General features: G+C 47.4%; 4 protein-coding genes across 12 annotated transcripts; 1 reads left to right on the top strand and 3 right to left on the bottom strand.

Moving 5' to 3' along the window:
- Positions 1 to 109: 109 nt before the first annotated feature.
- Positions 110 to 3,761, bottom strand: si:ch211-170d8.2 (uncharacterized protein LOC571755 homolog). Its single transcript, XM_048992274.1, has 3 exons — positions 2,036 to 3,761; positions 1,544 to 1,679; positions 110 to 833 (listed from the first exon to the last, which is right to left on the bottom strand). Exons 1-3 carry the CDS (start codon positions 2,442 to 2,444, stop codon positions 485 to 487), a joined length of 894 nt encoding a protein of 297 aa, XP_048848231.1. The 5' UTR covers positions 2,445 to 3,761; the 3' UTR covers positions 110 to 484.
- A 125-nt stretch (positions 3,762 to 3,886) lies between these two features.
- On the bottom strand, positions 3,887 to 13,619 carry hps4 (HPS4 biogenesis of lysosomal organelles complex 3 subunit 2). Of its 6 annotated transcripts, none has more exons than XM_048992265.1 (13): positions 13,249 to 13,619; positions 12,707 to 12,851; positions 12,458 to 12,548; positions 10,919 to 11,062; positions 10,231 to 10,338; positions 9,937 to 10,053; positions 9,614 to 9,708; positions 9,163 to 9,232; positions 8,721 to 8,857; positions 7,724 to 8,363; positions 7,308 to 7,437; positions 6,011 to 6,137; positions 3,887 to 5,737 (listed from the first exon to the last, which is right to left on the bottom strand). In XM_048992265.1, the coding sequence occupies exons 2-13, from the start codon at positions 12,736 to 12,738 to the stop codon at positions 5,566 to 5,568; spliced, it is 1,863 nt and encodes a 620-aa protein (XP_048848222.1). In that variant the 5' UTR covers positions 12,739 to 12,851; positions 13,249 to 13,619; the 3' UTR covers positions 3,887 to 5,565. The 6 variants fall into 6 exon arrangements, with proteins under 6 accessions (XP_048848222.1, XP_048848205.1, XP_048848212.1 ...); XM_048992248.1 differs by having other exon boundaries at positions 12,704 to 12,851; positions 13,249 to 13,618; XM_048992255.1 differs by lacking the exon at positions 13,249 to 13,619 and adding an exon at positions 13,067 to 13,241 and having other exon boundaries at positions 12,704 to 12,851.
- A 90-nt stretch (positions 13,620 to 13,709) lies between these two features.
- LOC125718459 (cytochrome c oxidase subunit 6A, mitochondrial) lies at positions 13,710 to 15,474 on the bottom strand. Its single transcript, XM_048992318.1, has 3 exons — positions 15,347 to 15,474; positions 14,338 to 14,480; positions 13,710 to 14,008 (listed from the first exon to the last, which is right to left on the bottom strand). Exons 1-3 carry the CDS (start codon positions 15,444 to 15,446, stop codon positions 13,919 to 13,921), a joined length of 333 nt encoding a protein of 110 aa, XP_048848275.1. The 5' UTR covers positions 15,447 to 15,474; the 3' UTR covers positions 13,710 to 13,918.
- A 323-nt stretch (positions 15,475 to 15,797) lies between these two features.
- On the top strand, positions 15,798 to 21,080 carry LOC125718429 (hepatic lectin-like). Of its 4 annotated transcripts, none has more exons than XM_048992301.1 (9): positions 15,798 to 15,965; positions 16,206 to 16,355; positions 17,053 to 17,239; positions 17,338 to 17,421; positions 17,527 to 17,622; positions 17,985 to 18,017; positions 18,795 to 18,934; positions 19,870 to 19,979; positions 20,391 to 21,080. In XM_048992301.1, the coding sequence occupies exons 3-9, from the start codon at positions 17,122 to 17,124 to the stop codon at positions 20,521 to 20,523; spliced, it is 714 nt and encodes a 237-aa protein (XP_048848258.1). In that variant the 5' UTR covers positions 15,798 to 15,965; positions 16,206 to 16,355; positions 17,053 to 17,121; the 3' UTR covers positions 20,524 to 21,080. The 4 variants fall into 4 exon arrangements, with proteins under 4 accessions (XP_048848258.1, XP_048848265.1, XP_048848242.1 ...); XM_048992285.1 differs by having other exon boundaries at positions 15,799 to 15,965; positions 19,867 to 19,979; XM_048992308.1 differs by lacking the exon at positions 17,985 to 18,017 and having other exon boundaries at positions 19,867 to 19,979.
- The last annotated feature ends 6,741 nt before the right edge of the window (positions 21,081 to 27,821 follow it).

Here is a 27,821-nt window from a genome sequence, read left to right as displayed (position 1 = left end):
AAGTTCTCCCCAAACGAGCTTGATGGGCCGAATGGCCTCCTCTCCTTTGTAAATTTATTATGTCTTGTGTATGTGTGTGTGTGCAAAAAAGGTCCAGTAACATATACCATTTAATTTCTCTTTTTAATAAAAGTTATACAAGAGTAGAGTTGATATAAAATTATCCAGATTATATACATGATTTACAATTTCCAGTTAAAGCACTGGGAAAACAACAACATTAAATATAACTTAACACATTCAGCTATGAGAGGAAGTGCAGAGCGTCCAGGCATATCGAAATATCGGGAAGGTTACACCAGCAGCAGCCACAGAGGGCAGCACACTCCCTGATAGGGGATTCATTGTCCCGCCCCCTTTAGCTGATAGCCCTTCTGTGACCCTGGTCGGCAGGGTGAGTGGAGGCAGCTCTTCACACAGCACAGTGTGCTGGGCTGCTAAGGCTTAGGGGGCAGATGGGGGGGGGGGGTGGCAGGGACACCCCCTACTGGTAGGATATGGCAAAGAAAGGTGTGTGAAGGAGGTGCACTCCATTGTTTTCGCAGGGCACGGCTTCCCCTCCCCCCTCTCTGGTGCACTGCAACACCAGGCCGAGCTCCAGGGCCCAAGGCAGGGGGCCCTCCCACAAACCAGCGTCCGTCTCCTGAGGAGAGGGGCCAACCTGCCCCACCCTGAGTCCTGCCCCGCTCTGCCTCGCCAGGCCCCCCACTCTGCGGAAGTCTACCAGGCTGGACCCCCCCCGAGGTCCACCGATGGCCTCTTGAAGGCCCTGGAACAGGAAGAGCAGGTCGAGCATGAACTCCAGCTTGCCGTGCCCTGGCCAGACGCGGTATCTGCAGGGAGAGAGCGGCGCCGTCACATCACCGTCACATCGCCATCACATCACCGTCACATCACGTTACAGCACAGTCCTGTCTTATTGATTTACTGTACTATTGCCCCCCGGTTTTTAGCACCTTACTTTGCGTTTAATTTGTGTTTACAGACGGCAGGAAGGATAGGCAGAGCGAGGTTTACCAGCAATATAACAAAAATGCTATTTAATCTTGAAATGAGACAGAAGTTACACAAACACGAGAGCAGGTGAGGCAGTGTTACAAGACGGCGTACGAGGCAGCGTGCAAGGCAGCATGCGAGGCAGCATTACGAGGCAGCGTGCAAGGCAGCATGCGAGGCAGCATTACGAGGCAGCATTACGAGGCAGCGTGCTGAGGCAGCATGCGAGGCAGCATTACGAGGCAGCGTGCTGAGGCAGCATTACGAGGCAGCATGCGAGGCAGCGTGCTGAGGCAGCATTACGAGGCAGCATGCGAGGCAGCATTATGAGGCAGCGTGCGAGGCAGCATTACGAGGCAGCATGCAAGGCAGCATTACGAGGCAGCATTACGAGGCAGCATGCAAGGCAGCATTATGAGGCAGCGTGCGAGGCAGCATTACGAGGAAGCGTGCGAGGCAGCATTACGAGGCAGCATGCAAGGCAGCATTACGAGGCAGCATGCAAGGCAGCATTACGAGGCAGCATGCCGAGGCCCCAGCCTCTTACCGTGTGGGACGCTTGTGTGTCGCCAGCCGTGGCTCCACTCTGAGGTGCAGCGGATTGGAGATGTGCAGGTGTACCTCTGCTCTCGTCACCGTCGCTGACAAGACGTCAGGACTGAGCAAAAACTCCACCTCAGAGTCTGAAAAACAGTTTGATAATAAATGTAAAGCACAGACTATTTGTTATAGAACAAAAAGCAGAACATTTATCATTTTTGTCTCCTGTCTAACTTAGCACCAAAAACTTGAGACATACTAAAGCTCATAGTCTTGATTATTGTCATCTTATAAATGATGCTATATGATGCAGGAGACACCCACTGAAATGAAATATCTATTTCGTATATTACTGAGGACGACAGAATATATTTCCAGTTGGCCAATAAAATACGAATGAGGTGAAAATTATACCAAGCAGACACGCAGTATAAATACGTTGCGGGATACCAGGAAGGTAGGGCGTCATGCACAGGGACACCTCGGAAGAAGCGCTCACCCCCACTCAGCTGGCCCTGAATGCCCTTGATGCTCCGGCAGAGGAATCCCATCTGACAGCACCGGTAAACCCGCCTGACGAAGCCGAACAGCGTCTGTTCAGGGAAGACTGCGCGACGCGGTCCCTCCTCCGGTAGGGAGAGGACCCTGAGACGGTACTGATATCCGCGGTCCCCGCCGCCTCGGGTCTCCTTCCAGGGCGCCGCCAAAAGCGCGCAGTGTTCCCGCTGCATCTCCATGCTTTCTCGGCGCCACGTCCCGAGCGCGATGTCCCTTTCGCTGGCAGGGAGCAGCGCGGGCGTGTGCGGCATTGGCAGACACTGGCCTCCTCTGTTCCAACTTATGCACAATATGAAGACCACCCAAGGGCAGCAGCGCGCGGCCATGGCGGTAAAGTTTTGCGGTCGCATGACCCGGTGGTCCTTCGTGTTTATTCCTATAAAAACTTGTGCTTTGCGATCGTGCCTCCGAGACTCCGGCAGCGCAGTTTGATGCAGGTCGGTTGCCTGGCGCGGCAGTTATATGGTTACAGGTCTGCTCTGACAATGACCAGTTTTTGCTATTTTAAATTTGAATTCTCCTGGCCCATTCCCCTCCCCCCGTTTTGTTCGCCGCTCAGTCTTAACCATTCGCACCCCCGCAGACACGTACAATGTGCCTACATAATAAGGCGCCCTAAACGCATCGACTCCCACCCATTGACATTCAGCTGCCGTCTTAATAACCCCAATTAAGCTATATCTGGACCATTAGGAATGAACTCATTTGCAAGAGAAGAGACGCCAGTTGTAAAAGATTATAAACCCATGGGTCTCGGCATTTATGTGCTGTTACAGCGTCGTTGTCAGCGAGCTATTTAACCCACCGCTGACACTAACTTCTGACCAGTTCTTAAATTTACCCCCCCCCCCCAAAGAAAATGCATTGTAACACACAATCTGTAGGCGAAATTGGGTTTCGAATTAATATTTAAATAGCACAAGTAGTGGTAGAATAAAAATCCATTCATCAATTTTCTGTAACTGCTCGTTCTATTCAGGGTCCTGAGCATATCCCTGAGACTACAGGCGCAAGACAGGGAACAACCTAGGATGGAGCGACAACCCATCGCATATAGAATACATATATACTCTGGAAGTACTTATGCATTTTCTTCCCTGAGGATTGATAGGTTAATTACAGATTGCGAGGATGGTCTCGGTCTGTAAGTAGATCTCTCACACAACAGCATGTCTTATGCACATAACGCATTTGGAAAACAACGTTGTAATGGAGCAGTGGTCTCATTGCCCCAGACCCATTTGTACGATTCCCAAGATGAGTCTCCTGAGAGGTGGGTTATGCACCCACTCTGAAATTCCCAACAAGCCTGCTGCAGAGCTCCAACAGATACAGTACTTGAGTCTCATCTGGCCCTGAGCTGCATTTCTGGCAGATGGCATTACAGCGAGTTTATGCATGGTCTGCGAGTACAGGGGAGCCCCCAGGCCCTGCTGGCTGCACAGCCAGACTGCAGGATGTGTTAATGGGCCACGGCATTCCTGCATAATGCGGCAGGCTGCCGTTAAGCACCGGGACCGTCCCACTGGGGCGTTCCCCTCGTCAGCACAGCGCAGTGTGTCCGCATGACCGCCGGCATGCATGGGCAGCTGGAGGTGCTACCATCCTCTGATTAACCCACATAACAAAGGCAGCCTGAGACACGGCAGGCGAACCTCCGGCGCTCATGGCTTATTACACAGTAACACTGCAGCCAAGTCCGGGTCTCTCACCTCCAGCCCCGAATCATCAGTCTCCGAGACTGAGTGCAAGCATGAGGTCAGACACATAAGACGGCAGGAACACAGCCAGCGAAGATGTGACAATGCTGTCTTTATTTGCAGCACACAGAGGGAATGACACACAGCTTTGGAAGGCCAGATTTAAAGAGCGAACATAAAGCTGCTTTTAAATACATCTAATATTGACAAAGGAGTGTTAAAACAGGGGCCCAGTCACTTCAAGTGACTGAATAAAAATGGAGACTGCACAATATGCACGTGCGCAATAATCACAGCCCAATTATTGGCACGGTTTTACAGCAACCATACAAACTTATCTGGCTTGCTCTGTTGGTAGGTAACTTCCACTTAGCTATAGTCTATTTTAGATACTTTTCATCTCCTTTTTGTTTTAAAAATATTACTCAGAGACATTTCAGCTATTGATATGCAGCTGTAATAAATGTCTTTACAACACGTTAGGTCACTGTACTATTGACTTTTCCATGTACTGATAAACTGTAATACATGTTGCTAATGTTTTCTAATGACCATGGAACACCACAGCCAAGTATAGACCTTCAAAGCTGCAATAATTGGGAAAAGGCTGGATTAAATATATTAGGGTGAGACCTCTGAACGGAGGCCACAAATTTTTCAGTTCAGGCAAGATGAAGTCAGATGAAACCCAATGGCTGAGATCTGAGGCTTTTTTGGCCTGGATTTGGGAAAACTGTGTTATTTCTGTTTCACCTCATTGGCACGAGTCTTCCTGTCTCCGGCTCTCCTGCCATTTATCTGAGGGCATTTACAGAGTTTGCCGTTTTCCACCGCTGATTATTCATACAGGTCATTAGTTTACAGAGATGATTCAGCGTAAGTATATGTGCCATTGTCCTTCCACAGCAGAGCATAAAATTACTGAGGCTTTACCTGATCAACCAATCAGCTACTTCATCTGCAGCTTCACATAAATACTCACATGATATAAACATCAGCGTGCTGTGTCTCTCTCTATGTAGCAGGTGAACAAGGACAGCCAGAGCGAAATGTATGTATGGATTAATGTTTGTGCGTGTGTGCAGGCTACAGTGGTGATTGACAGTGAAAAGGTCTGAGTACAGACTGAGGGTGTATAGACCAAGGAAGGGGATTTGGTCATAGACTGAAGGAGTGAACAGTGTAAAGACTGAGGTGGTTTTGATCGTAGACCCAGGAGGTGAACAGTTGTATAGACTGAAGAGGTGGATTTGATCACGGACCGAGGAAGTGGATTTGATCACAGACAGAGGAGGAGGATTTCATCACAGAAAGAGGAAGTGGATTTGATCACAGACCAAGGAGGAGGATTTGATCACAGACAGAGGAAGTGGATTTCATCACAGACCGAGGAGGAGGATTTCATCACAGACAGAGGAAGTGGGTTTGATCACAGACCAAGGAGGAGGATTTGATCACAGACAGAGGAAGTGGATTTCATCACAGACAGAGGAAGTGGGTTTGATCATAGACCAAAGAGGTGGATTTGATCATGGAGGTGAACAGTGGCCTGTACTACGAAGCAGGGTTACTGGCTTATTGGGGTAACTTGTCGGATTTAAGGTAGTCTGTGCAGAATGTAAGTGAACGAATATGAAGCCCATTTAGACTGTGGTACCTTAAATCCGACGTTACCCCGATAAGCCAGTAACCCCGTTCCATAGTACAGGCCACAGGTGTATTACTACTATTATTATTATTGCTATTGTGAATAGGCATTGCAGGGAGACGGTCACAGCAGGTTGAGCCCATGCTTCAGCAGCTTGTGTCTGGCCTTGGTGGGTAAGGAGAAGGCACTGTCCTGTGGGTTGGGAACCCCAGAGTTCCTCACTGTTGCCCCCTGCTGAAGAAAATAGGTCTCCTGGGCTGAATTGCAAGTTCCGTACACAGCTGATCCAGCGTTCCTACCAAAAAGCAAGCGAAAGAAATGCCTGAAAGATGCACCCCCATGACACCAGCATTACATGAGTCACTCAAAAATATAACCCATATTCCAGTCAGTAGCAAAGCTTCCTAACTGCCATGCTACCAGGTGACCCAACCTTGCTGATCTGCTGTATTCTTAATATTAATAACGCCACACTCACAGACAGATAATAAAAAAATGTAAGAGCATGTATTTGAGATTGGTAGAAGGCACAATAAAATTTCAAAGTGACGTGAAAGGCCACTCTAACCTGAGGATGACCTCCTGCAGCATGGCATCCTGGGAGAAGTGTGTGTGAAGGATGGCTGCAGCTTTCACAAGCACGGTGCCCTGGGCTTCCCCCGCTGGGACCGAAGGGCCCGCGAAGGGCAGGTTGGCTGCAGATGACAGCAATCATTGTTATGGAACTGGAATTAGCAACAGCTTTAAATTGTACAGGGTACAGAAATGACAGAGAGACAATGGAGTCTCAGCGGGATACGGAAATGACAGAGAGACAATGGAGTCTCAGCGGGATACGGAAATGACAGAGAGACAATGGAGTCTCAGCGGGATACGGAAATGACAGAGAGACAATGGAGTCTCAGCGGGATACGGAAATGACAGAGAGACAATGGAGTCTCAGCGGGATACGGAAATGACAGAGAGACAATGGAGTCTCAGCGGGATACGGAAATGACAGAGAGACAATGGAGTCTCAGCGGGATACGGAAATGACAGAGAGACAATGGAGTCTCAGCGGGATACGGAAATGACAGAGAGACAATGGAGTCTCAGCGGGATACGGAAATGACAGCAACATGGAGAGTCTCAGCGGGATACAGAAATGACAGCGACATGGAGAGTCTCAGCGGGACACAGAAATGACAGCGACATGGAGAGTCTCAGTGGGATACGGAAATGACAGAGAGACAATGGAGTCTCAGCGGGATACGGAAATGACCGCGACATGGAGAGTCTCAGCGGGATACAGAAATGACAGCGACATGGAGAGTCTCAGCGGGACACAGAAATAACAGCGACATGGAGAGTCTCAGCGGGATACGGAAACGACAGCGACATGGAGAGTCTCAGCGGGATACAGAAACGACAGCGACATGGAGAGTCTCAGCGGGACACAGAAATGACAGCGACATGGAGAGTCTCAGTGGGATACGGAAATGACAGCGACATGGAGAGTCTCAGCGGGATACAGAAACGACAGCGACATGGAGAGTCTCAGCGGGACACAGAAATGACAGCAACATGGAGAGTCTCAGTGGGATACGGAAATGACAGCGACATGGAGAGTCTCAGCGGGATACAGAAATGACAGAGAGATGGGGAGTCTCAGCGGGATACAGAAACGACAGCGACATGGAGAGTCTCAGCGGGATACAGAAATGACAGAGAGACGGGGAGTCTCAGGGAATACAGAAATGACAGCGACATGGAGAGTCTCAGCGGGATACAGAAATCAGAGAGACGGGGAGTCTCAGTGGGATACGGAAATGACAGAGAGACGGGGAGTCTCAGGGTGAGACTGTGGCAGGCATGGGAATCCTCACTTGCAAGCGTGTTCTGCAGGCGGTCATAGTACACGAACGTGTACGGGCAGCCCTGTGCACTGGAGGGCTCCAGGGGGGTGCTGCACAGGTGAGCCTCCAGGCCGTTCAGAGACGCCAGGCTGCTGTGGTACTGGGGGGGGGGGAGGGGGATTCTATAGGTAACTCCTGCAGTTCTCTGTTCTGTGTCCCTGCATTTACTGGACCCACCCCAGCCTTGTCCCCCAGGCTGTGCTTACATTTTCTATCCCATTGGCTAATGGACAAATAGACAACACCAAGCTTAAACGCCATGTGCGGCAGACTCTGTTGTCTCTAATGAAATTACACACAGAACTGGCAATACATCACAATGCAGTGTGACATCACATGCTGGCTGACACAGACACAGACGCCCAAACGGATGTCCCCAGCCTCACCACCTCCTCCATGGCAACGGCATCGTTCTGAAAGTGTGGCTCCACCAGCAGTGCCAGGACCAGTCCTTGGACCCTGTGACGATACAGGGCCATGGCCACCAGGGGGAGCTCTTCCTTCACTGGCTCAGAGGTCACGGTTGTGTGGTAATCCTCCTGATTGCCCTTGCCCGACTCCTTTGTCCCCCTCGTGCCATCCCTGTCCTCCACACCACTGAGCTTCTCCAGCTGGTTCCCCAAGCCCCCTTTCTCTGCGGCCCCTTCACCCTTTTTCTCACAGCTCATGCTATCCTTGTATGTATGTCCTTGGACGTCTCCTTCATTCCTCAGATCTTCGGGTCTGGGAAATGGCAGCCCATTGGGCGATCCTGCGTGATGGGGCTCTTGATTGGCCAGAAAGTGAGGAAGGGCCTGGCCCTCAGACCAAGAGGCGGGGCTGGGGAAGTGATGACGGGCGGGCTCTGGTGAGACTCTGGGAGCAGAGCCGCCCTCGTCAGACAGGGAGGAGTCGGTGGAGCAGGGCATTGCCTGATAAGACGCTCTGGGAGCCACTAAGCCTGTGGGCTCAGGTATGTCGGACAGGGTGCGGGATAGGAGGCGGGGCTTGCCGGTGCAGGTGGTCTGCTGGAGGGGGCTGACAGACCTACAGGAGACAGGGCAGCAAAAGAAGCTATTAACAGAAGGACCTCATTCTAAACAGAAGCACATGCTCAAATGGGAATGACCAAAAGGGTTATGGTGAGCTGTCCTGGGAATCCCCAAACGACCAGGCTGGGAAACAAACATATTCCAACACTTTGCTCATCCCTCCAAGCTCTGAAGATTTCTCCATGTGTTTAACAGACGTATTATAATGGCAATTGATCATGTAAATGTAGTGTTATATATAATATAGATAATTAAACAGATCTGGACAAAATGTCCAAAGGCTAAGCAGGAAGGCTCTACCACCATTCCCGGGGGTTGGGGGTTGGGGGAACATAGTGACCGACAAGGAAACCTGTGTACCCGGTCCACCGGGGGGTGCCGTAGAACATGGAGCTCAGCGGGGGACAGGAACACAGCTGTGGAATTCACACTGGCAGATGGAGTTTGGGGGCCACCAGAACCGAGCCCATTGACCACAGGTGTAAAGTCCTGTGAACATAAGCAGACAGTCATTATTAACGGCACACTGCTTCTGTTTATCAACCCACATGAAAACAGCCCAGAATCCATCTTTTGTAAACTTGCACAGGGCAGTGACCCTTGGTGAGATTCCAAACCACTACATCAATATCATTCCTCATTCATAAAATTCTGTGTACATGTTACATGTGAAAAAGATTCATGTTTAAAAGGGATGTATGAGACAGATGAGCATAAAAGTCTAAAAGGTACAAGATACATGTAAAACTATAAAATATGGAAGTCAAAATGAAGAGTGACCTTCCTGGACCTACCAGGTTCTGATGGTCCCGCTGACAAACCACCATAGCTGTGAGCTCAGGGGGCATCTGCGTGCTGACCACCCTGTTTGGGATGGAAGAGAAAGCCGGGCTGAAGTACAAGCGCACTTTGGATGGTGCGGGACATTCGGGACAGTGCGGGATGCCCCGGGACACTCAGGATGGTGCAAAACGACCCAGGGAGGGGTGGTTTCAGGCAACAGGCCCTTTCAGTGACCGCCACCACAACACCCAGCACATAAAAGCGCCATTATGCCCCCACTGCCCCAGTGAGCACTGCACGGTAGCCCCTCCCACAGTCCACCTCCTGAGCATTTCTCTTTCCACCATTTCATTCCCTAAATCCCTCTTCCCGGACCCCGGCAAAGCCCCTGTTTCTCCCCTTCCCCGTGTCACGTGCTTCTGTCCACTGTTCCGACTGGAACGAGCCTCTCAGACAGTTTACCTGCCATGGTATGAGATGCAGCCAGCGACCACTAAGGGGCAGCGTTGGCAGGCCTGCAGAATGAGAGCAGCCTTGAGGAGAAGCAGAGGGTCGATCTGAGAAAGAGACAGAGAGACAGCAAGCATTGACATGATTTGCAGAGTAATTGAACAAGAATGAGTGGGACAAAGAGGTCAATCATTTCAAAGTGTTCTTTACATCAAAATGGCTGACAGTCCAGACGTCTATAGACCGCCCTTTCTGAGAGGGACTAGGCTTTGGTTTGTGTGTCTCACTGCATCCTTCCCTTTACTCTACCAAATGGTTTCAAGGCTTCTACTTACATGTGTCGAATCAATGGTGTGCAAGGCGCTGAAGATGTGGTGGAGCTCGCTGGCGCCACCCTGCAAGTGATCCAGGTAATGCGACCACTGCGACGCCAGCTCTTCCTTACTGCGTAGCTTCACATGTGGTTTTCAGGCAAACAAAGAGTGCAGACAGCAATTGTTTTTTTAGCATCTAGAGACATTGCGATGAATCATTCTTTCCTTCATTGCCTTGCAGACAAATCCCATCCCCCCGACTGTGGGGCCAACAGGGTGCTCAGGCTCCTGGCTGCCCAACCCAGAAAGTTGTACCTGGTAGCTCTGCCGTATGGAGCCATTGTAGAAACGGAAAAGGCCGATGAGATGATCCAGAAAAGCCCAGGCGCTGACATCTGGAATATCCAGGGTACAGCCCAGCGCCTGCGAGGGAACCGCGGGGAGACGGACGAAAGAATCAAGGGATCGAGTAAAAGGACGACAAAAAGGGGAAAAGTGAGAGTGAGGAGATGGCAGATGGCAGGGTAATGAAGAAATCTGAAATACCCACACGGCATAGATGGGAAGCCAGCACCTCACAAGACACCCCCACACTCACTGTGACAGGGACACCACACCAGTTCACACAAATGCATGTCTTTCTTGGACTATCAGAGGACACATCTTTCAGAGATAGCACACACAGACAGAGAAGTCCCCCCCCCAGCCCTCACTCACCCACAGGAAGCCCCCCCCAGCCCTCACTCACCCACAGGAAGTCCCCCCCAGCCCTCACTCACCCACAGGAAGTCCCCCCCCCAGCCCTCACTCACCCACAGGAAGTCCCCCCCAGCCCTCACTCACCCACAGGAAGTCCCCCCCCCCAGCCCTCACTCACCCACAGGAAGTCCCCCCCAGCCCTCACTCACCCACAGGAAGTCCCCCCCCCAGCCCTCACTCACCCACAGGAAGTCCCCCCCAGCCCTCACTCACCCACAGGAAGTCCCCCCCAGCCCTCACTCACCCACAGGAAGTCTCCTCGCATGTGGATGGCGAACTTACGCCTGCGCAGGCGGACCAACCTTGCAGGTGAGCGGGACATCTCACGGATACACCTGCAGACACCAGCCAGCTGCCCACACAGCAGCTCCTGCTGGTCTAGTGGCGTCTGCAAGGCCGAAGTGGACAACAGTCAGTGCAGACAGACCTCCCATGTGAATCCAACAGAGACACAGCAAACCACTACATCCATACACATACACTTTAAGCACAAAAGTATTGAGACTCACCACTTAATCTGATAGTTCATTCAAACCAATTGCCACAGTCATGCAGTGAGGTTTACAAACATTTGTGAATGAACGGATCGTTCTAACGAGCTCAGTGAATTCAAGCATGGTGCTGTCATAGGATGCCACCTTTGCAATAAGTGAGTTCATGAAGTTTCTGCCATGCTAGATATTCCACGAACAATTGTAAGTGGAATTATTGCAAACTGGGAACTTTTAGAAACAATGGATACTCAGCCATGAAGTAGAAGACAAATTACAGAGCGGGATCACCGAGTGCTGAGGTGTATCGTGAGTAAATGACATAACTGCACAATTCCAAATTTCACGACATTAACCCCAGCACAAAAACTGAGCTTCATGGAATAGGCTTCTATGGGCGAGCAGCTGCATGCAAGCCTCACATCACCAAGCGCGATGCCAGGCATCCAATGGTGTGTCACTCTTCTCTGTCTGGAAGCCTGATGGATGAGTCTGGATTTGGCGGATGCCAGGAGAACATTATCTGCCTGACTGCATTGTGCCAACTATAAAGTTTAGTAGAGGAGGGATAATGGTATGGGGCTGTCTTTCAGTGGTTGGGCTAAGCCCCTTAGTTCCAGTGAAGGGAACTCTTAATGCTTCAGCATACCAAGACATTTTGGACAATTCTATGTTTCTTTGTGGGAACAGTTGCCCCAGTGCACAAAGCAAGGTCCATAAAGACATGGTTGGGTGAATTTTGTGTGGAAGAACTTGACTGGCCCACACAGAGCCCTGACCTCAACCCCATTCAAGACCTTTGGGATGAATCAGAATGGAGATGGCAAGACAGGCCTTCATGCCCAACATCAGTGCCTGACCTCACAAAGGCCCTTTTGTAAGAATGGGCAAAAATTCCCACAGACACACTCCAAAACCTTGTGGAAAGCCTCCCCAGAAGAGCGGCAGCTGCAAAGGGGGACCAGCTCCATACCAATGCCTATCGATTTAGGATGGGATGTAGGCCAGGTGTCCCGATACACTCTACGGACAAAAGTATCTGACTGAACAGCTAATATCCCCTGATAATCGGTGACATTTAAAACCAACATGCATGGATTAACTTATCAGGCCCCGGGCTGACATCAGCATGGATGCTCAAATGTTGCCAATTTAATGAACCGTTCCATATTTTCTGAAGCGTGACCTGACACTTGCCTTGCAAAGCCCATTAATCCACACTTAAACTTATCTGTTTATGTAACAGATTTATTATCTAATGCTGCTTTCCCCTCTTTCTGGCGTCATCATACCTCCTCTGGGTAGAAGTAGCAGATGCCAGCTCTGGTAGGGTCACCTTCTTCTGTGACCTTTGACTCATCATACAGAAAGAAATAAGTGCACCTACAAATTCAAAGATTTTACAATAAATCGTTTGAAGAAAAAAAACTCAACAAAATCCACTATAACACAAATAGTCATGGTGTATTTACTTAATATCAAAAACACAATCTTCCTTTACAGCTTTGTACTAAATCCTCTGACCGTGGTCTTCTTACCACCTGGGCTCGAGTGCGGTGGACTCGGCCATCATGGACAGGAAGAAGTCACTCTCATTGGTTTACAGGCAGTCCTGCTTTGCTCCGCGCCATCTCCCCCATCTGCCATCCCTACGATCTTGTCAAGACGGCCATAGTCGTACCACAGCTGTTGTGGTCAACCAGATGTATTTCACATATATGTTTTAAAAAAGTTACGAAAGCTTAAAGAGTCTGCTCTAAATGTTGTATAACGTAAAGAAATTAGACACTACCGTATAGTGAACTACAAAAAGCCAAATAGAGCAAAAGCACTTGCTTTCACTTGAGGACACTTTTTCTGCAAAAGAAACTCCATTAATAGTGATGTCAGTTGATTATTACCTCTAATCTCATTTAAATGTTTCTCTTTCGACCAGTAACTGTACTGCCGCAAACTTTTAGAAAACAGTTTGTCTTTTTCCTCATAAGGGAACAACGACCTATCAGTTCCACATAGTTATACGACACAAGCCTGGTAGACAGGGCAGCGTAGTGTCTTGGTGGAAAAAAAACTCATTATTTACCTTTTTGTGACCAAACGATTCGCGGTATTAACAGGAAACGAACACGTTTCAGACAGAAATATAAATGCGGTTGTTTTTTTCCAAAACTCTTCGTCGCATGAAATTTAAAAACGATCTCTTTCATCCATTTCCCCGTTCTTTTCCGTCATCCGCAGACTTAAAGCCGAGTAGTTAAGTAATGCGGATCACAAGCGAAGTCATGTGAAAATATGCTGCCAACGACGGTGAGCGAGTAGGGACAATTAGAACGGCGCGCTTATCCGGCACTTACATCGAGCTCCTTTCGCGAGAGAAACGCGGATGTGGTTCATCGCATTTCATACTCCACCGTCTCAATTTAGTACTCCCCATTCAAAGCTATCCAGCACAGTACACCTCTGTATACTATGTACACTGAAATTCCAACTACATAGAAATTACATTTTAAAAGGTGTGCATTTCATTCAGAAAACAAACGAGAATTTAAGTAATAATCTTTATTAGACAGGTTTAAGAGAACATTGAATTCAATGGTCCAGTAAGATGTGACTGCATATGATGCCCAGTATTTAGGGCACTGAAGCAGAGAGGTTATTCCAGAGGGGTAAACAGTAGAAGGTGGCCTAGTCAAATTCTGGTCATTAGGCCCAGGATTCCTGGTCCCACACGCGGGGGCTGATTCCTCAGACGCTCAGTGGTCGTGGCCCTCGTATCCATCAGGGAGGGGATTAGCGTGGGAGTTGTGGAACAGAGATTTGTTCCCATCACCCCAGGGAAAGCGCTGCGCAAGGGCAGGAGAAAAGGCAGCATTAGTATTTACATCTCTGGTCAGGGACCCAAGGCTTCAACGGCACAATGGAATCATCAAAAGCCCACAGCCGAATGTAGCCGTCCACACGAAAGGTGCGGAAAAACACCTGTAATAAACAGTTTCAGTAATTAATCTGCAATCACAAAGTCTTTAATCAGGCTTCCCTTAACACCACCTGAGTGTGTAGCAGTTAATGTTCAGCAAACCCTTCATAGCAGAGGTTACATATTCTTCACGAACCACAATCAGAGAAATGTTCATGACTGTGGGCTAAGAGTAGAAGCCGCTGAAAGGCTGACCTTGCTGCGAATGCGCAGGTGGGTGTAGGGGATGAACTCAGGCTGCTCATGGCTGTGGTGCTGAGCCTTGAGGAAGGCGTTCAGCATGCACACCCCCACTCCTGGCAGGGCCACAACAAAGCTCAGTATCTTCCATGTGCGGGCTGGCAGGCAAAGAGAAACATGAATCTGGTAAGACACTTAAGCAACCAGTGGAGTTAACCAACATTATTCCACACAGCTCCAATTCACCCATCTCCCTGCCCTCCGCTCCCATTAACAAAATTCAATCTGAATGGTTACCCTTACTGCCCAAACCCTCCAATGAACAGAGAAAATAGAGCAAACACATTGTTCTATTTAAGTAGACCTTGTAAAAGTACTTAAAACCTCTAAGGACTAAACATACCGCCGGCATTCAATTCCAGACCATCATTCAATGCCATATTTAGTGCTTAGGCATACTGTAAAGCGCACGTGTTAAAGCATTCCTAAAAGGTCAGAGCCTTAAACGTATTTGGAAAAATGTATACGGAAGGCATCCAGGTTTAAATTAAACACACTGCCTCAGACATTACATGGTTACCAGCTCAAATTACCAGTCTCATGATCAGTATTACTACTTACCAAATGAAAATAGCCTAAAAATAGGAAATTTTACAAAGATACTTCAGCACATGCACCACAAAAATCCGGCCAGGTACGGATCATTCCCCCCCCCCCCCATCCGCTGAATTCGCAAAATGAAGTGCGTTAAAAGCAAATCAAGACACGGTAGGCCGGAGCTACATCATTAATACCAGGAAAAAAAACCCGAAGAAGCAATTCTGTTTATAAAACTACAGGTAAGAAGGCTGGTTTGTGGTGCTATTTACTTGAAAGCAAACGATGGCCCGATATCTCAACACATTAGTCCCTTAAAACATTGGCTAGCAAGGTCACACTAGAGCAGTGACACTACCGCATAGCGCAACTAAAACCTTCACAACTGGATTAAACTTAACCCTCGGCCTAAAAACGCGATACGCACCGGACTGGTGCTGCTCGCCATGGGCAACCGCAGATAGTTGACGACTCTGGTTGAAGGAAGACCTCAGAACAGCCTGAGACAGACGCCTAAACGCCGCCATCTTCTCTCCAATCTATCGGACACTGGACAGGAAGTTCGGGTTTATTCCTTCATCGGCGCCAAAAGACCTGCGACTCTAAGCATTACTGCCGCCTACTGGTGCGGAGGGCAACGCACCTCTCCAGGGGACATGGGTCAGCTTTTATCCCGACAACTGTGTCCATTCACGATAGGGTGCCAGCTTTAATTAATCAGACATTTTCAACGGTCTTTGTCCAGTAAAAAATACGTATATTTCCTGAATCGTAGTCGAAAGTCCGAGAAATGGTTCGAAACCAGATAGAGGCAAACAAAGACAAATCGATAGGCCAAACACAAGCAGGAGGTACAACAGTCACTAAACATATAAAAACCAATAAACAGGGCTGCCAACTCTCACATATCTGCCGTGACACGGTTTCTGGCTGTTACGCACACTCAAGAAATCTTACGGCAAATCTATATCATTCCATTATAAGCCTAAAATTAGTTGCATCAAAGGCGTCGGGGTAGTTTGCAAACCAAGCGGACTATTTACAAGGTAACTATTACATACATGTAAATGAGTGTGTTGACTTGTGTCGAATTGAAAATCTCACGCCAGCCAGCTAACCAAAGTTGGCAACACTTAAGCAGTAAGCAGGAAATATGAGTGATAAGTAAAAATCCCAGTAACATTACTGGAAAACCAATTAGGGGAGTAGGGGGTCCAGCAGGATTGTACCTCTCTGTTATGGGAACATTTCTCTCCGAAAACGTTCACTTTGATTGTCGCATTTAGATAGAGAACCTCGGGGCATAAAAGAGATCTGAGCAGTACAGTTTTCCGCAAACGGGCGGCGGATGGTCGGTCGAACGAACGGACGGACAGACAGACAGACAGACAGACAGACAGACAGACAGACAGACAGACAGACAGACAGTTTAGAAGGTAAGTAGAGAAGAATTAAAATGGAATCCGGCATTTCTATTGGTTAATAGGAACAACGGATTGCCCTCAAATATCATTGGTGTTATTCTACAAAAAGCTGAAAAAAATTACGTCCATCGCTTTATATTTTATTATTTATTTATTTATTTATTTATTTATTTATTTATTTATTTTATTATATATCCACCAAGTTAGTTAAATTCTATAAAAGGTTTGTAGCATATTTTCATGTTTTAATGACTGTCAGAAAGTTATATATACCCATATACAAAGGAAAAAACCGTTAAGAAACATTTTATTTATAAAAAAAAAAAATCGAAGGCTGATGTGGCAAAAGGCAATAAGATCTGTGAGTAGGGATTATATGTGAGCGATCTGTGAGTAGGGATAGCTAATTGTTAAACAGTTCTATGTAATTGGAAGTAAATGTTTCTGTCTGGGTGGTGATTCAATTATAATAATAATAATAACAATAACAACAACAATAATAATAACAATAATAATAATAACAATAATATTTATGAAAGATTTCCAGTTGTGGATTTGACTTTCCCAGACGTTAATCGTTTTGGCTAGTTAATATTTACTACAGATGAGCAATGTCCTTGAAGCAGGATTACAGCTCGATTGTATACTGATTTGCACTGATTTGTCTCCTTTTCACCTAATTCCTCCCCTGGTTTTAATGCAATCACAGCATCTAAAAAGAGAGAGAGAGACATCTGAATGCAGTTTTGTCTCCAAGAGTCTTAAACAACCTACAGTGATGAAAAATCGCACAGGCCTCAGTGAAGATTCAGTGATGGATTCAGCACCATACAGCAGGTTCAGTGGATCTGACCCAGATGACAGTTTTCAGGGACCAAAGTTCACACTACGTCCTGGTAGGATTGCACAAAACTTTATTTTGGCCACCGGCAGTGCAGGGTTGTTTTGAGAAGGAGGTACACCTAGACCCCTCTGTCCTTTTTCTGTCCTACAGGCAGGCGTGTGAAGTTGATGATTCTGCTGTACTCAGTTGTACTATTCCTGCTGCTGGTCCTGCTGCTGGTGTCTGCAGTTAAATGTATGATTTGGATTGCAGCGATTCCTGTTGTCCTCTCTGCATACATCTGCGATATTCTGCTCCTCACTTTACTCACCCCCTTCCCACGAACATTGCATCCCACAGTCTCTCAGCTAAACCAGGAGATGTTGAGTGTGAAGCTCTTCCTCATCTCCATCAATTCTTCACTGTTGCACGTAGGGGAAGCACCTCCAAAGGCAGGTTTGTGAATGCACGGAAATTGCTCTCTGCATGCTTTCCGCATCTGCAGTTCACGTGCAGCATGCTAGGGGACTGTAAGTTTTGCACCAAATCGTTTTTAGACTGTTCTGCTGTGAAGCAGTTTTGCTGGATCTTGTTTATTTCACTTTTTCAATCAGAGCAACTTTAAGCCTGTGCATGCTTAAAATAAAGTATTCCACCGAAGTAGTTAGAGTTACACAGAGTCGGTAGAGGTACGAGGTAGAGTACATTCACAAGGGTGCAGCAGCGAATCCCCTCGTAAACTCATGAAGCCGTTTATGCATCTGTCACCCAGCTGCATACTGAGTCTGATCCCTTTGTCTGTCACTCTGCCGTAACAGAGCATTACACCGGTGGACTGACTAATGGACAAGGTGAGAACGCAAACCCAAACGCTGTCGGTTCATTGGCCCCTCCAAGTAGGGGCGGAGCTATTGGGAGGCCCTACCCGATTGGCTTTTGGTTATAATATAATAAATGTTATTTTTGTTGTAGTATATACATTTTTTATTTTATTGAGTTATTTTTACACCCCAGTATCTTTGCATCATTTCAGCCCTGCTCATATAACATCTAACTGAAGGTTTTTTTGGTACATCTCTGACATGAAGTTTAAATGAAGGAAGATCTACCTTCATGACCTATTGCAGCAGTTCACAGAGATGTTATCAGTGTGCATTAGTGGTGATACCATCCAATGCCAAAGTCAGGCGCACTGATAGCCATCCTGATATTCAGTGCCTGTCCAACCCTGATGATAAAAACTGAGGGGGGGGCTGTTGATGAAATTAGCTGACTGGGTGGGGTGGTAAGGGAGCAGCAGCAGATCGGTTACCCCATTTCACTAGTCCCTAGTGTGCAGGCTGCTGAAAATCCTTCCCTCCCTGTCCCCTGCTTGGTCGTAGTACATATGCTAATAATGCTAATAATATAATGTATGTTCATGTGCAAACACTTTTTCCCTTTTTGCTGGGCTAAGGGGCCTTAAAAATGGTTAATTCTGCTGTGAATGTTGTGATATTTGCCATTTTTACCACATTGTCACTGCCTTTGGATGTTGGGTCTGTGTTTTGCCCCATTGCCACCCCAGGAAAATCACTGGGTTGAGCTCTGGCTCTGCCTTTGCCCCCCCCCCCCCTAATTACCCCCAGGCTCCTGTAAAGACAGCTGGGTGTCCTTCCGGAGCAGCTGTTACCAGATTTCCACCAAGAGGCTGCCATGGGAAGGTGCTGAGAGGAAGTGCGTGGAGATGGGGGCACACCTGATCGTCATCAATGATGCCGAGGAGCAGGTAAGGGGCACAGAGGGGGGGTTTGGGCTGTGCTGTCATACCTCTGTGGTCCAATGATTTACTGTGAAATACGCACCCATTTAAACTTCCACCCTGAATAAACATACATGGCAGTTATAACAATAAAAGGAGAAATCATTAATCTATTTACAGAGTTTGTATTCTCTCCCCATGTTTTTGTGAGTTTCCTACAGGTAGTGTGACTGTGTGTTTGTGTGAGCGTGTGTGTGTGTGTGTCTGTGTCTGTGTCTGTGAGAGTGTGTGCGTCTGTGTGTGCATGTGAGTGTTTGTGTGTGTGTGTGTGTGTGTCTGTGTGAGAGTGTGTGCATGTGTGTGTGTGTGCGCATGTGTGTGTGAGAGTGTGTGCGTCTGTGTGTGCATGTGAGTGTTTGTGTGTGTGTGTGTGTGTGTGTGTGTGTGTGAGCGAGCGGGTATACCTATCCTTATGGGGACACAATGTCCCCATGATGTGATAAATATCCATTTTTTTCCCTTATGGGGACTGGTTTCCTGGTCCCCATAAGGGAAACTCTATTTTATAAAAACCGGTGACTGCTATGAAATAACTAAAAATGCAAAAACTCTTGTATTTTGCTTGGTTACTTATGGTTATGGTTAGGGCAGGGTGGGGGTTACGGTTGTCATAGTTAGCGTTAGCATTTTTCCCATAGAAGTGAATGAGCGGGCCCCATAAAGATACGTATACCCTACATTTGCAGGTGTGTGTGTGTGAGCGGGTGTGTGTGTGTGTGTGTGTGTGTGTGTGTGTGTGTGCCCTGCATCCCATCCAGGCTGTCTGTTATCTATCAGGTGTCACTGCCTTGCACAAAGCACAGGAACATCATCTTTTCTGTACAGCAAATTAGCAAGTAGGTGTGAGTGTCAGATTGGTGCTTGTTGGATGATGTGTGGCCTGCCTTCCTGCTTCCCAGAAGTTCATACGTGGAAATGACCTTGCAGAGCAACTTTGGATTGGGCTGGTGGAGAGAGAAAATGAGGACAGGTGGACCTGGGTGGATGGCACTGACTTTACCACAACTCTAAAGTGAGTTTGTGGGCGGGGCAGCCCACTCAAGCATAGAATTGTTGAAAATGTCTTGATATGCTGAAGTATTAAGAGTTCCCTTCACTGGAACTAAGGGGCCTAGTTCAACTTGTGAAAAACAGCCCCACACCATAATCCCTCCTCCAGCAAACTTTACAGGTGGCACAATGCAGTCAGGTAACGTTCTCCTGGCATCTGCCAGATAGAGAAGCGCTATTGTTTAGTCTTGACATACAGAGTGTTGGCGACTTTTACACACCATGTGCAACTAAGTACATGAGCCTTTCAGTTTAAAAGCAGTCTGTGAAACCTGAAGTAGCCGACAGTGTCCCCCCTGCTATGGATTATCTGGTCACCCTACCTGGGGTATGTCACACATCCCCTCTCTCCGTCTCTCACCTTCGCTCTCAGATTTTGGGACGTTGGCCAACCGGATGACTGGTCTCAGAGGGAAGACTGTGGGCAGCTTCATGGAAACGGGCTGTGGAACGACGCCGACTGCAGCTCCCATTTTAAGTACATCTGTGAGATGCCAGCCAATTAGCCTCCCCCGCTGACCTCCCCGGGACAGAACAGTGCTCAGAGGCTCCAGGAAAGGTTTTGCCTGCAGTTTTTTCATTGGTACTCTGGAATTACACAGTAGGCAGTCAATTCTAAATGATAAAACTGTCTGTTATTAAGAATCAGAGGTGGATTGTTCAGGTCCAAGATTTCAAGTACAAATCCAGACCAAGACTTTGTTACAACCAACCAGTTGAGCATGAGGAGTCAGTCACAAAGTTCTCAGCTGGTTGGTTGAAATAAAATCTTGGTCTGGATTTTTACATTCTAGATGTGAACTATCCACCTCTTTTAAGAATTAATGTGATTCTGTAATTTTGCTTTGTCTACTAAAATTAATTCTGTGTATGACTGTGTTTTTTTTTTTTACTAACTCAAGATTAGCACTTCAGCTGTTTATCTCTGAACCTTATTTACTGGCTTTTGAAGATCGATGTCAAATAGTTAACGCTTTCCTATGTTTCAGTACTCTGCAAACGATATCACCAGTATTTATACAATGGTTGGAAAAACTGTCATTAAAAAAAAACATGCAACCTGTGTGGATGGATTCAGTCCCCATTTCCCACACTTCCCTCCACCTAGTGTCTTCACATCTTTCCAAGACAAACTCAGATGACAGCATTAGTATTTCTTTATGAATCATTGCATATTTATTTCCTTGTTGCTCATTGGCTGAGTGCCAGGGTGCCACGCCCACCGTCTTTCCCATAAAAGGGTTCTGAGATCCATACCCACCGCCCCCATATTTATGTTCATATTAACCCTTAATTTTTTTTATTTCTTTGCATGAATTTGCGCAGTATCACAATGCTGTGTATTACCATTTTTTTCGTAAACTTCCTATTTGCACTATTGTTTTCATTTGCAATACTCCGTCACTGCTGTTGTGAACTTGCATAAATGTTTTCCACTGTCTCTGAGCCACACACTCAGCCCGCTGAGCCATGTGGCGGGTGAAGGAATAGAGAGAACATAGGGCTGAAGGACGAGAGGCAGGTGTGCATCTGCATGGACGGTGAGGAGAAGACTTTTGTAGGATGGTCCAGTGTCAAGAAGGGCAGCAAACAAGCTACTTCTCTCCAAGAAAAACATCAGGGACAGACAGATAATCTGCAAAATATACAGGGACTGGACTTCTGAGCACTGGGGTAAAGTCATTTTCCTTCATGAATCCCCTTTCTGATTGTTTGGGGGATCCGGAAAAAAAGATTGTCTGGAGAAAAAAAGGTGAACTCTACCCTCAGTCCTGTGTCAAGACGCTTCTCAGCCAAAGGAGTGGCTCACTCACAATTTTGCCTAAGAACACAGCCATGAATAAAGAATGGTACCAAAACATCCTCCCAACCATCTAAGAACAGTTTGGTGATGACCAGTCCCTTTTCCAGCATGATGGAACACTGTGCTATCATGTGGTCTTCCAGACCATGACTAGATGGGAGGTACTCGCTCACAGTGTGTCTAATGATCTCGCTGGCAGTCACTCAAGCACTCCTGAACCTCAGAGGCAGTCCATTTCCTGCTTGTTTCTAACTTGAATGATGGTGCCTATGAACAGAAGGTCACCGGTTCAAATCCCAGAGTCAGCAATTTCACCTCTGGGTCCCAGAGCAAGGCCCATAAACCCCTATTGCTTCAGGGACCCTCATTTCTCAAAAAAATACATCACTGAGGAAAAACTGTCCATTAAATAAATAATACATAGATGTTATATAACCACTGTAGGGAAGGGATAAATATTTGCTCAGCTAGAATTCGGTGGCAGCAACATGTTTAAAAGAAGTCAGGGGCATGTTTACCACGTGTTGCATCACTTCTTCTTTTAACAACACTGTAAATGTTTGGGAACTGAGGAGACCAGTTGCTGGAGTTTTGAAAGTGAAATGTTGTCAAATTCTTGTCTGATACAGGATTTCAGCGGCTCAGCAGCCTGGGGTCTCCTTTGTCGTGTGTTTCGTTTCATGATGTGCCACATGTTTTCTGATAGTGTGCAGCAGCATGGGCTCAGGCAGCAAAAAGGAGACGATCCACTTAAGGCTCAAAGAAAAACAAGGAGTTTATTAACAAACTGAATACAATGGAGAAGGAACAATAAAAGAACCACAAGAGGTCAAAAAACAACCAGGGAAAACAAGAATTAACCAAACAATTCAGCTAAAGAGCAGAACAACAGAGTGAGCAGGACAAGACTTAGGAGACAAAGTAACAACCACACAGTAACATAACACAACGACTGACTAAGGAACTGAACACAGGCAGGCGTACAGGAATACCAGGGCAAACGAGGAACAGGTGCAAAGCATAATCATATTAGCAAATCGAATAGAAGTCGGGAGAACAAAGAACAGATGGGGCAGATTAAATGAGCAGGGAACTAAGGAACCTTAACATACAGCAAAACTAGAAACTAGGAGGCATATCAGAGAGGGCTGATTACACTACACAGAACCCAAAATCAAATAGGATACAAGCAAGGCAAACCAAACAAGGAAGCAAAACTACAACACAGACTAGGAACAACAAAAAGAACATGAGGCAGGGTGGAGAACAGGATAACCAGCACCACCTGCTGGCCAAACGGGGAGGAGACACAAAGGACTGGGCTGGACAGGCGCCGATCCTTACAGTTTCCATAGGAGACAGATCTGCAGACTGCAGGCAAACCATCTAGCACCCGGACTCTTCTACTAGGAGACAAGCTGTTGTAATATGTGCAGAGCCATTGTCTTCCTGAAATATACACGCCGCCTCTGGAAAAGACGTCGTCTGAGTGGCAGCATGTGTTGCTCCAAACCCTGTATATATCATTCGGCATTAATGGTGCCTTCCCAGATGTGCAGGCTACCCAAGCCATGGGCACTACTGCACCCCCACACCATCACGGATGCTGGCTTTTGAACTGTCCGCTGATAACAATGAATGAGTTGCATTTATATAGCACTTTTCAAGATACCCAAACGCTTTACAGAACCAATGGGGAGCGACTTCACCCACCACCACTGTGCAGCCCCTACCTGGATGATGTGATGGCAGCCATTCTGTGCCAGTACACTCACCACACAGTAGCTAAGGTGCTGAAGGGGCAGGAGAGAATTCACCAGTTAGAGGGCAGAGGATAATTAGGAGGCCAGTTCTGAAAGGGCCACGGTGGTCAGTTTTAGCCTGGACATCAGAGTATCAGCCCTGCTCTTTCAGAAGATGCCCAGGGATCTTTTATTACCTCAGAGAGTCGGGACCTCGGCTTTACAGTCATGTGAAAAAATCAGGACACACCATTAAATACTTAGTTATTTATTAAGAAGTTGTAGATAAAGGTGACGTAACTGCATCACCTATGCAAAAACAAGAAAGAAATTCACTTATTTAACAGAAGAAATTAACTATGATGCCAATTTCCACTGAGGAAAAAGTTAGGACACCCTCACATCCATTACTATTCATTACTATCTATTACTTCACTATTTAAATGTCTAGAATTAGATTCTGGTACAACACATCAGGTGAAAATGATTAGAACATTGTTACAGAGCTTTTTGGAATCAGCCATTACACTGTCTGGAAAATAATTTAGAAGTAAAGAACATTTAAAACAACTGCCAACATGGTCAGGGCCGGCTGTCCTAACAAGTTCAGCCCAAGAGCAGACCGCAAGATGCTGAAAGAACCTTCAAAGACCCTACAATGTCATCACGGGTCATACAGGAAGCTCTTGCCACAGTTTATGTCAAGATACATGCATGTAGCATCAGAAAGAGACGCACAAGTTTGATTTACATGGGAGTTGTGCAAGAAGGAAACCTCTGCTGTGAAAAAAACATCTGGGCAGCACTGAAGTTTGCCAGAGACCCACCTAGACCAAGACCGGGACTTTCGGAACAACGTGCTTTGGACAGATGAATCTGAAATTGAATGGACAGATTCAGAGCAAAAGAACCTTGTACCAACTGTGAAGCATGGGGGTGGAAACGGCATGATTTCGGGTTGCTTTGCTGCAGCAGAACCTGGCCAGCTCACCATCATTGAATCCACTATGAACTCTTCATCGTATCAGAGGGTGCTTGAGGGTGCTTGAGGACAATGTGAGATCATTTATCTAGAAGTTGGTCAGTGGACCATGCAACATGACAATGACCGAAAACATTCCAGTAAATCTACCAAGAAAAGGCTTAGAAGAAAGAAATGGAGAGTTCTGGTATAGCCAAGTCAAAGCCCGGATTTGACTCTTATTGTGATGCTGTGGAGTGATTTGACACAGGCTGTACACGAGAGACAGCTTTCAAACATCACTCAGCTTAATGAATTCTGTATTGGAGAGTGAGGAAAACTTTGTTTCAGTGATTTCACAGACTGATGTATGGTTTCTTAAACGTCTCATTGAGGTTATTTCAGCCAAGGGGGGAAATACTAGCTATTAGGGCGCAAGATGGGCTCTCCTGTTGGCCACAGTGTTCCTGTCACTGCACTGGCCAATTGGGATCCACACAGACCACAGGATGGGCTAACCTGTTGGCCACAGTGTCCCTGTCACTGCCCTGGGGTATTGGGAACCACACAGACCACAGGATGGGCTCCCCTGCTGGCCACAGTGTCCCCATCACTGCACTGGGGCACTGGGATCCACACAGACCACAGGATGGGCTCCCCTGCTGGCCACAGTGTCCCCATCACTGCGCTGGAGCACTGGGATCCACACAGACCACAGGATGGGCTCCCCTGCTGGCCACAGTGTCCCCGTCACTGCGCTGGGGCATTGGGAGCCTCACAGACCACAGGATGGGCTCCCCTGCTGGCCACAGTGTCCCCGTCACTGTGCTGGGGCACTGGGATCCACACAGACCACAGGATGGGCTCCCCTGCTGGCCACAGTGTCCCCGTCACTGCGCTGGGGCATTGGGAGCCTCACAGACCACAGGATGGGCTCCCCTGCTGGCCACAGTGTCCCCGTCACTGTGCTGGGGCACTGGGATCCACACAGACCACAGGATGGGCTCCCCTGCTGGCCACAGTGTCCCCATCACTGCACTGGGGCGCTGGGATCCACACAGACCACAGGATGGGCTCCCCTGCTGGCCACAGTGTCCCCGTCGCTGCGCTGGGGCATTGGGATCCACACAGACTTCAGGATGGGCTCCCCTGCTGGCCACAGTGTCCCCGTCACTGTGCTGGGGCATTGGGATCCTCACAGACCACAGGATGGGCTCCCCTGCTGGCCACAGTGTCCCCGTCGCTGCCCTGGGGTATTGGGATCCACCCAGACCACAGGATGGGCTCCCCTGTTGGCCACAGTGTCCCCGTCACTGCGCTGGGGCATTGGGATCCACACAGACTACAGGATGGGCTCCCCTGCTGGCCACACCAACACCTCTTCCAGCAGCAACTTTCCTGAAATTTAGATTCAGATCACAGGACAGTTTTCCATTTTTCCACAATCCATCTTAAATGAGCTCAGGCCCAGAGAAGTAGATGGTGTTTGTGGGTCATGTTTAGATATGGTTTCTTCCTGCATTTGTGGTTGCAGCAACAAACAGTGTTTAGACAGTGGTTTTTGGAAGTGTTCCTGAACCCATGTAGGGATTTCCAAAATAGAATCATGTCTGTTGTTGCAGTAGCGCCTGAGGACCTGAACATAAAGCTATCCAATATTTGTTTTCAGTCTTGTCGTTTGTGAACAGAGATCTCTCTGGATTCTCTGAATCTTTTAATGATATTATGTTCCGTAAATGATGACATTCCTAAATGCTTTGCAATATTACAATAAGGAACATTATTAAATTGTTGCACTATTTGCCCATGCAGTCTTTCACAGAGTGGGGACCCTCTCCCCATCTTCACTGCATAGAGTGGTGAACCTCTCCCCATCTTCACTGCATAGAGTGGTGAACCTCTCCCCATCTTCACTGCACAGAGTGGTGAACCTCTCCCCATCTTCACTGCACAGAGTGGTGAACCTCTCCCCATCTTCACTGCACAGAGTGGTGAACCTCTCCCCATCTTCACTGCACAGAGTGGGGACCCTCTCCCCATCTTCACTGCACAGAGACTCTGCCTCTCTGGGGGGCTCTTTTTATACCCAATCATCTTACTGACCTGTTTCTAATTAACCTAATGAATTGTGAAATATTCAACCAGGGGTTTTAGCATCACACTTTTACACGACTTTTCCAGTCTTTTGCCCCCCCCATCTCAACGTTTTTGAAGCTTGTTGCGGGCATCAAGTTCAAATTCAGCATATATTTGTTATTAAACAATAGAATTTTTCAATGTAAACATTTGATATGCCGTAGTTGTTATATTTTCAGTTAAACATAGGTTTATATAATCTGGAAATCATTGTATCGTAGTTAATTTGCATTTTACAGTGTCCCGACCTTTATGGAAACAGGTTGAGTTTGGCCCCAACCCAGACCAATCCAGTTTTGCCCCAAATTAATTAGATCCCCTTGCCACTTGAGGCCCTTGGAACCATCCCTACTTTCCACCACTTCATGGCACCCATGCCCGTCGCCAGGCTGTGGATGATGGCATTCCAAAGCTCAGAGGTGAACTCTCAGCCCCATAAGACGCCCAAATGAGCAAAGAAAAACGAGTGACCTGCATGCTGGTGAGGTCTGTGAGAACCCCAATGCCCCTCATGTCCATCATGAATTCATCAACAGCATCATCTGCTTTTCATCTTGGAATTCAACAATTAACATCCATCTGAGTGCCCATAAGGCACCATGCACATGTGCTCCCCTTCCCAGCTCTCGCAGGTTCACTCATCCATCACTCATCACTACCATCAACATCAGCTGCAGACGTGGCTCAGGCATGTAGTGCCGCCCTCACCTGAAGATCGTATTCGCATTCTAAATAGCCGCATTAGCGCATATTCAAATTGTATTCGCATGGTGATTAGATGAACAATGCAATGGTGAAACGCGATCCAGATCCATCCCCATCAGCGCCAAAGGGGGGGGGGGGATGTGGCCAGGTGTGAATGGCTCATGCATACACATGAAAGTTGCTACATATTCAATGAAAGGAGCCCAGAAATAGTGACATGAGTTTGGTTTTTCTTATTTATTTATCCAATTGAATGTTGCAACTACACCATTTAGTCATCTTCATGTAGCCAAGACTTTGGTGATCAGATATCTGGGATCAAAACAAATTGCCACCATTGCTTACTATGTACTTTTATAATGTTTCTGCAAGTGTTCCAGACTGCATACTTTGATGTCAAATTACAAGCAGTCACATATTTACAAAGTGCATTTAATAAAGATGAGTTTAATGCCA

This window comes from Brienomyrus brachyistius, chromosome 2 (genome assembly GCF_023856365.1).
Source record: "Brienomyrus brachyistius isolate T26 chromosome 2, BBRACH_0.4, whole genome shotgun sequence".
Taxonomy (NCBI): domain Eukaryota; kingdom Metazoa; phylum Chordata; class Actinopteri; order Osteoglossiformes; family Mormyridae; genus Brienomyrus; species Brienomyrus brachyistius.
This window is presented reverse-complemented; position numbering and strand designations above follow the sequence as displayed.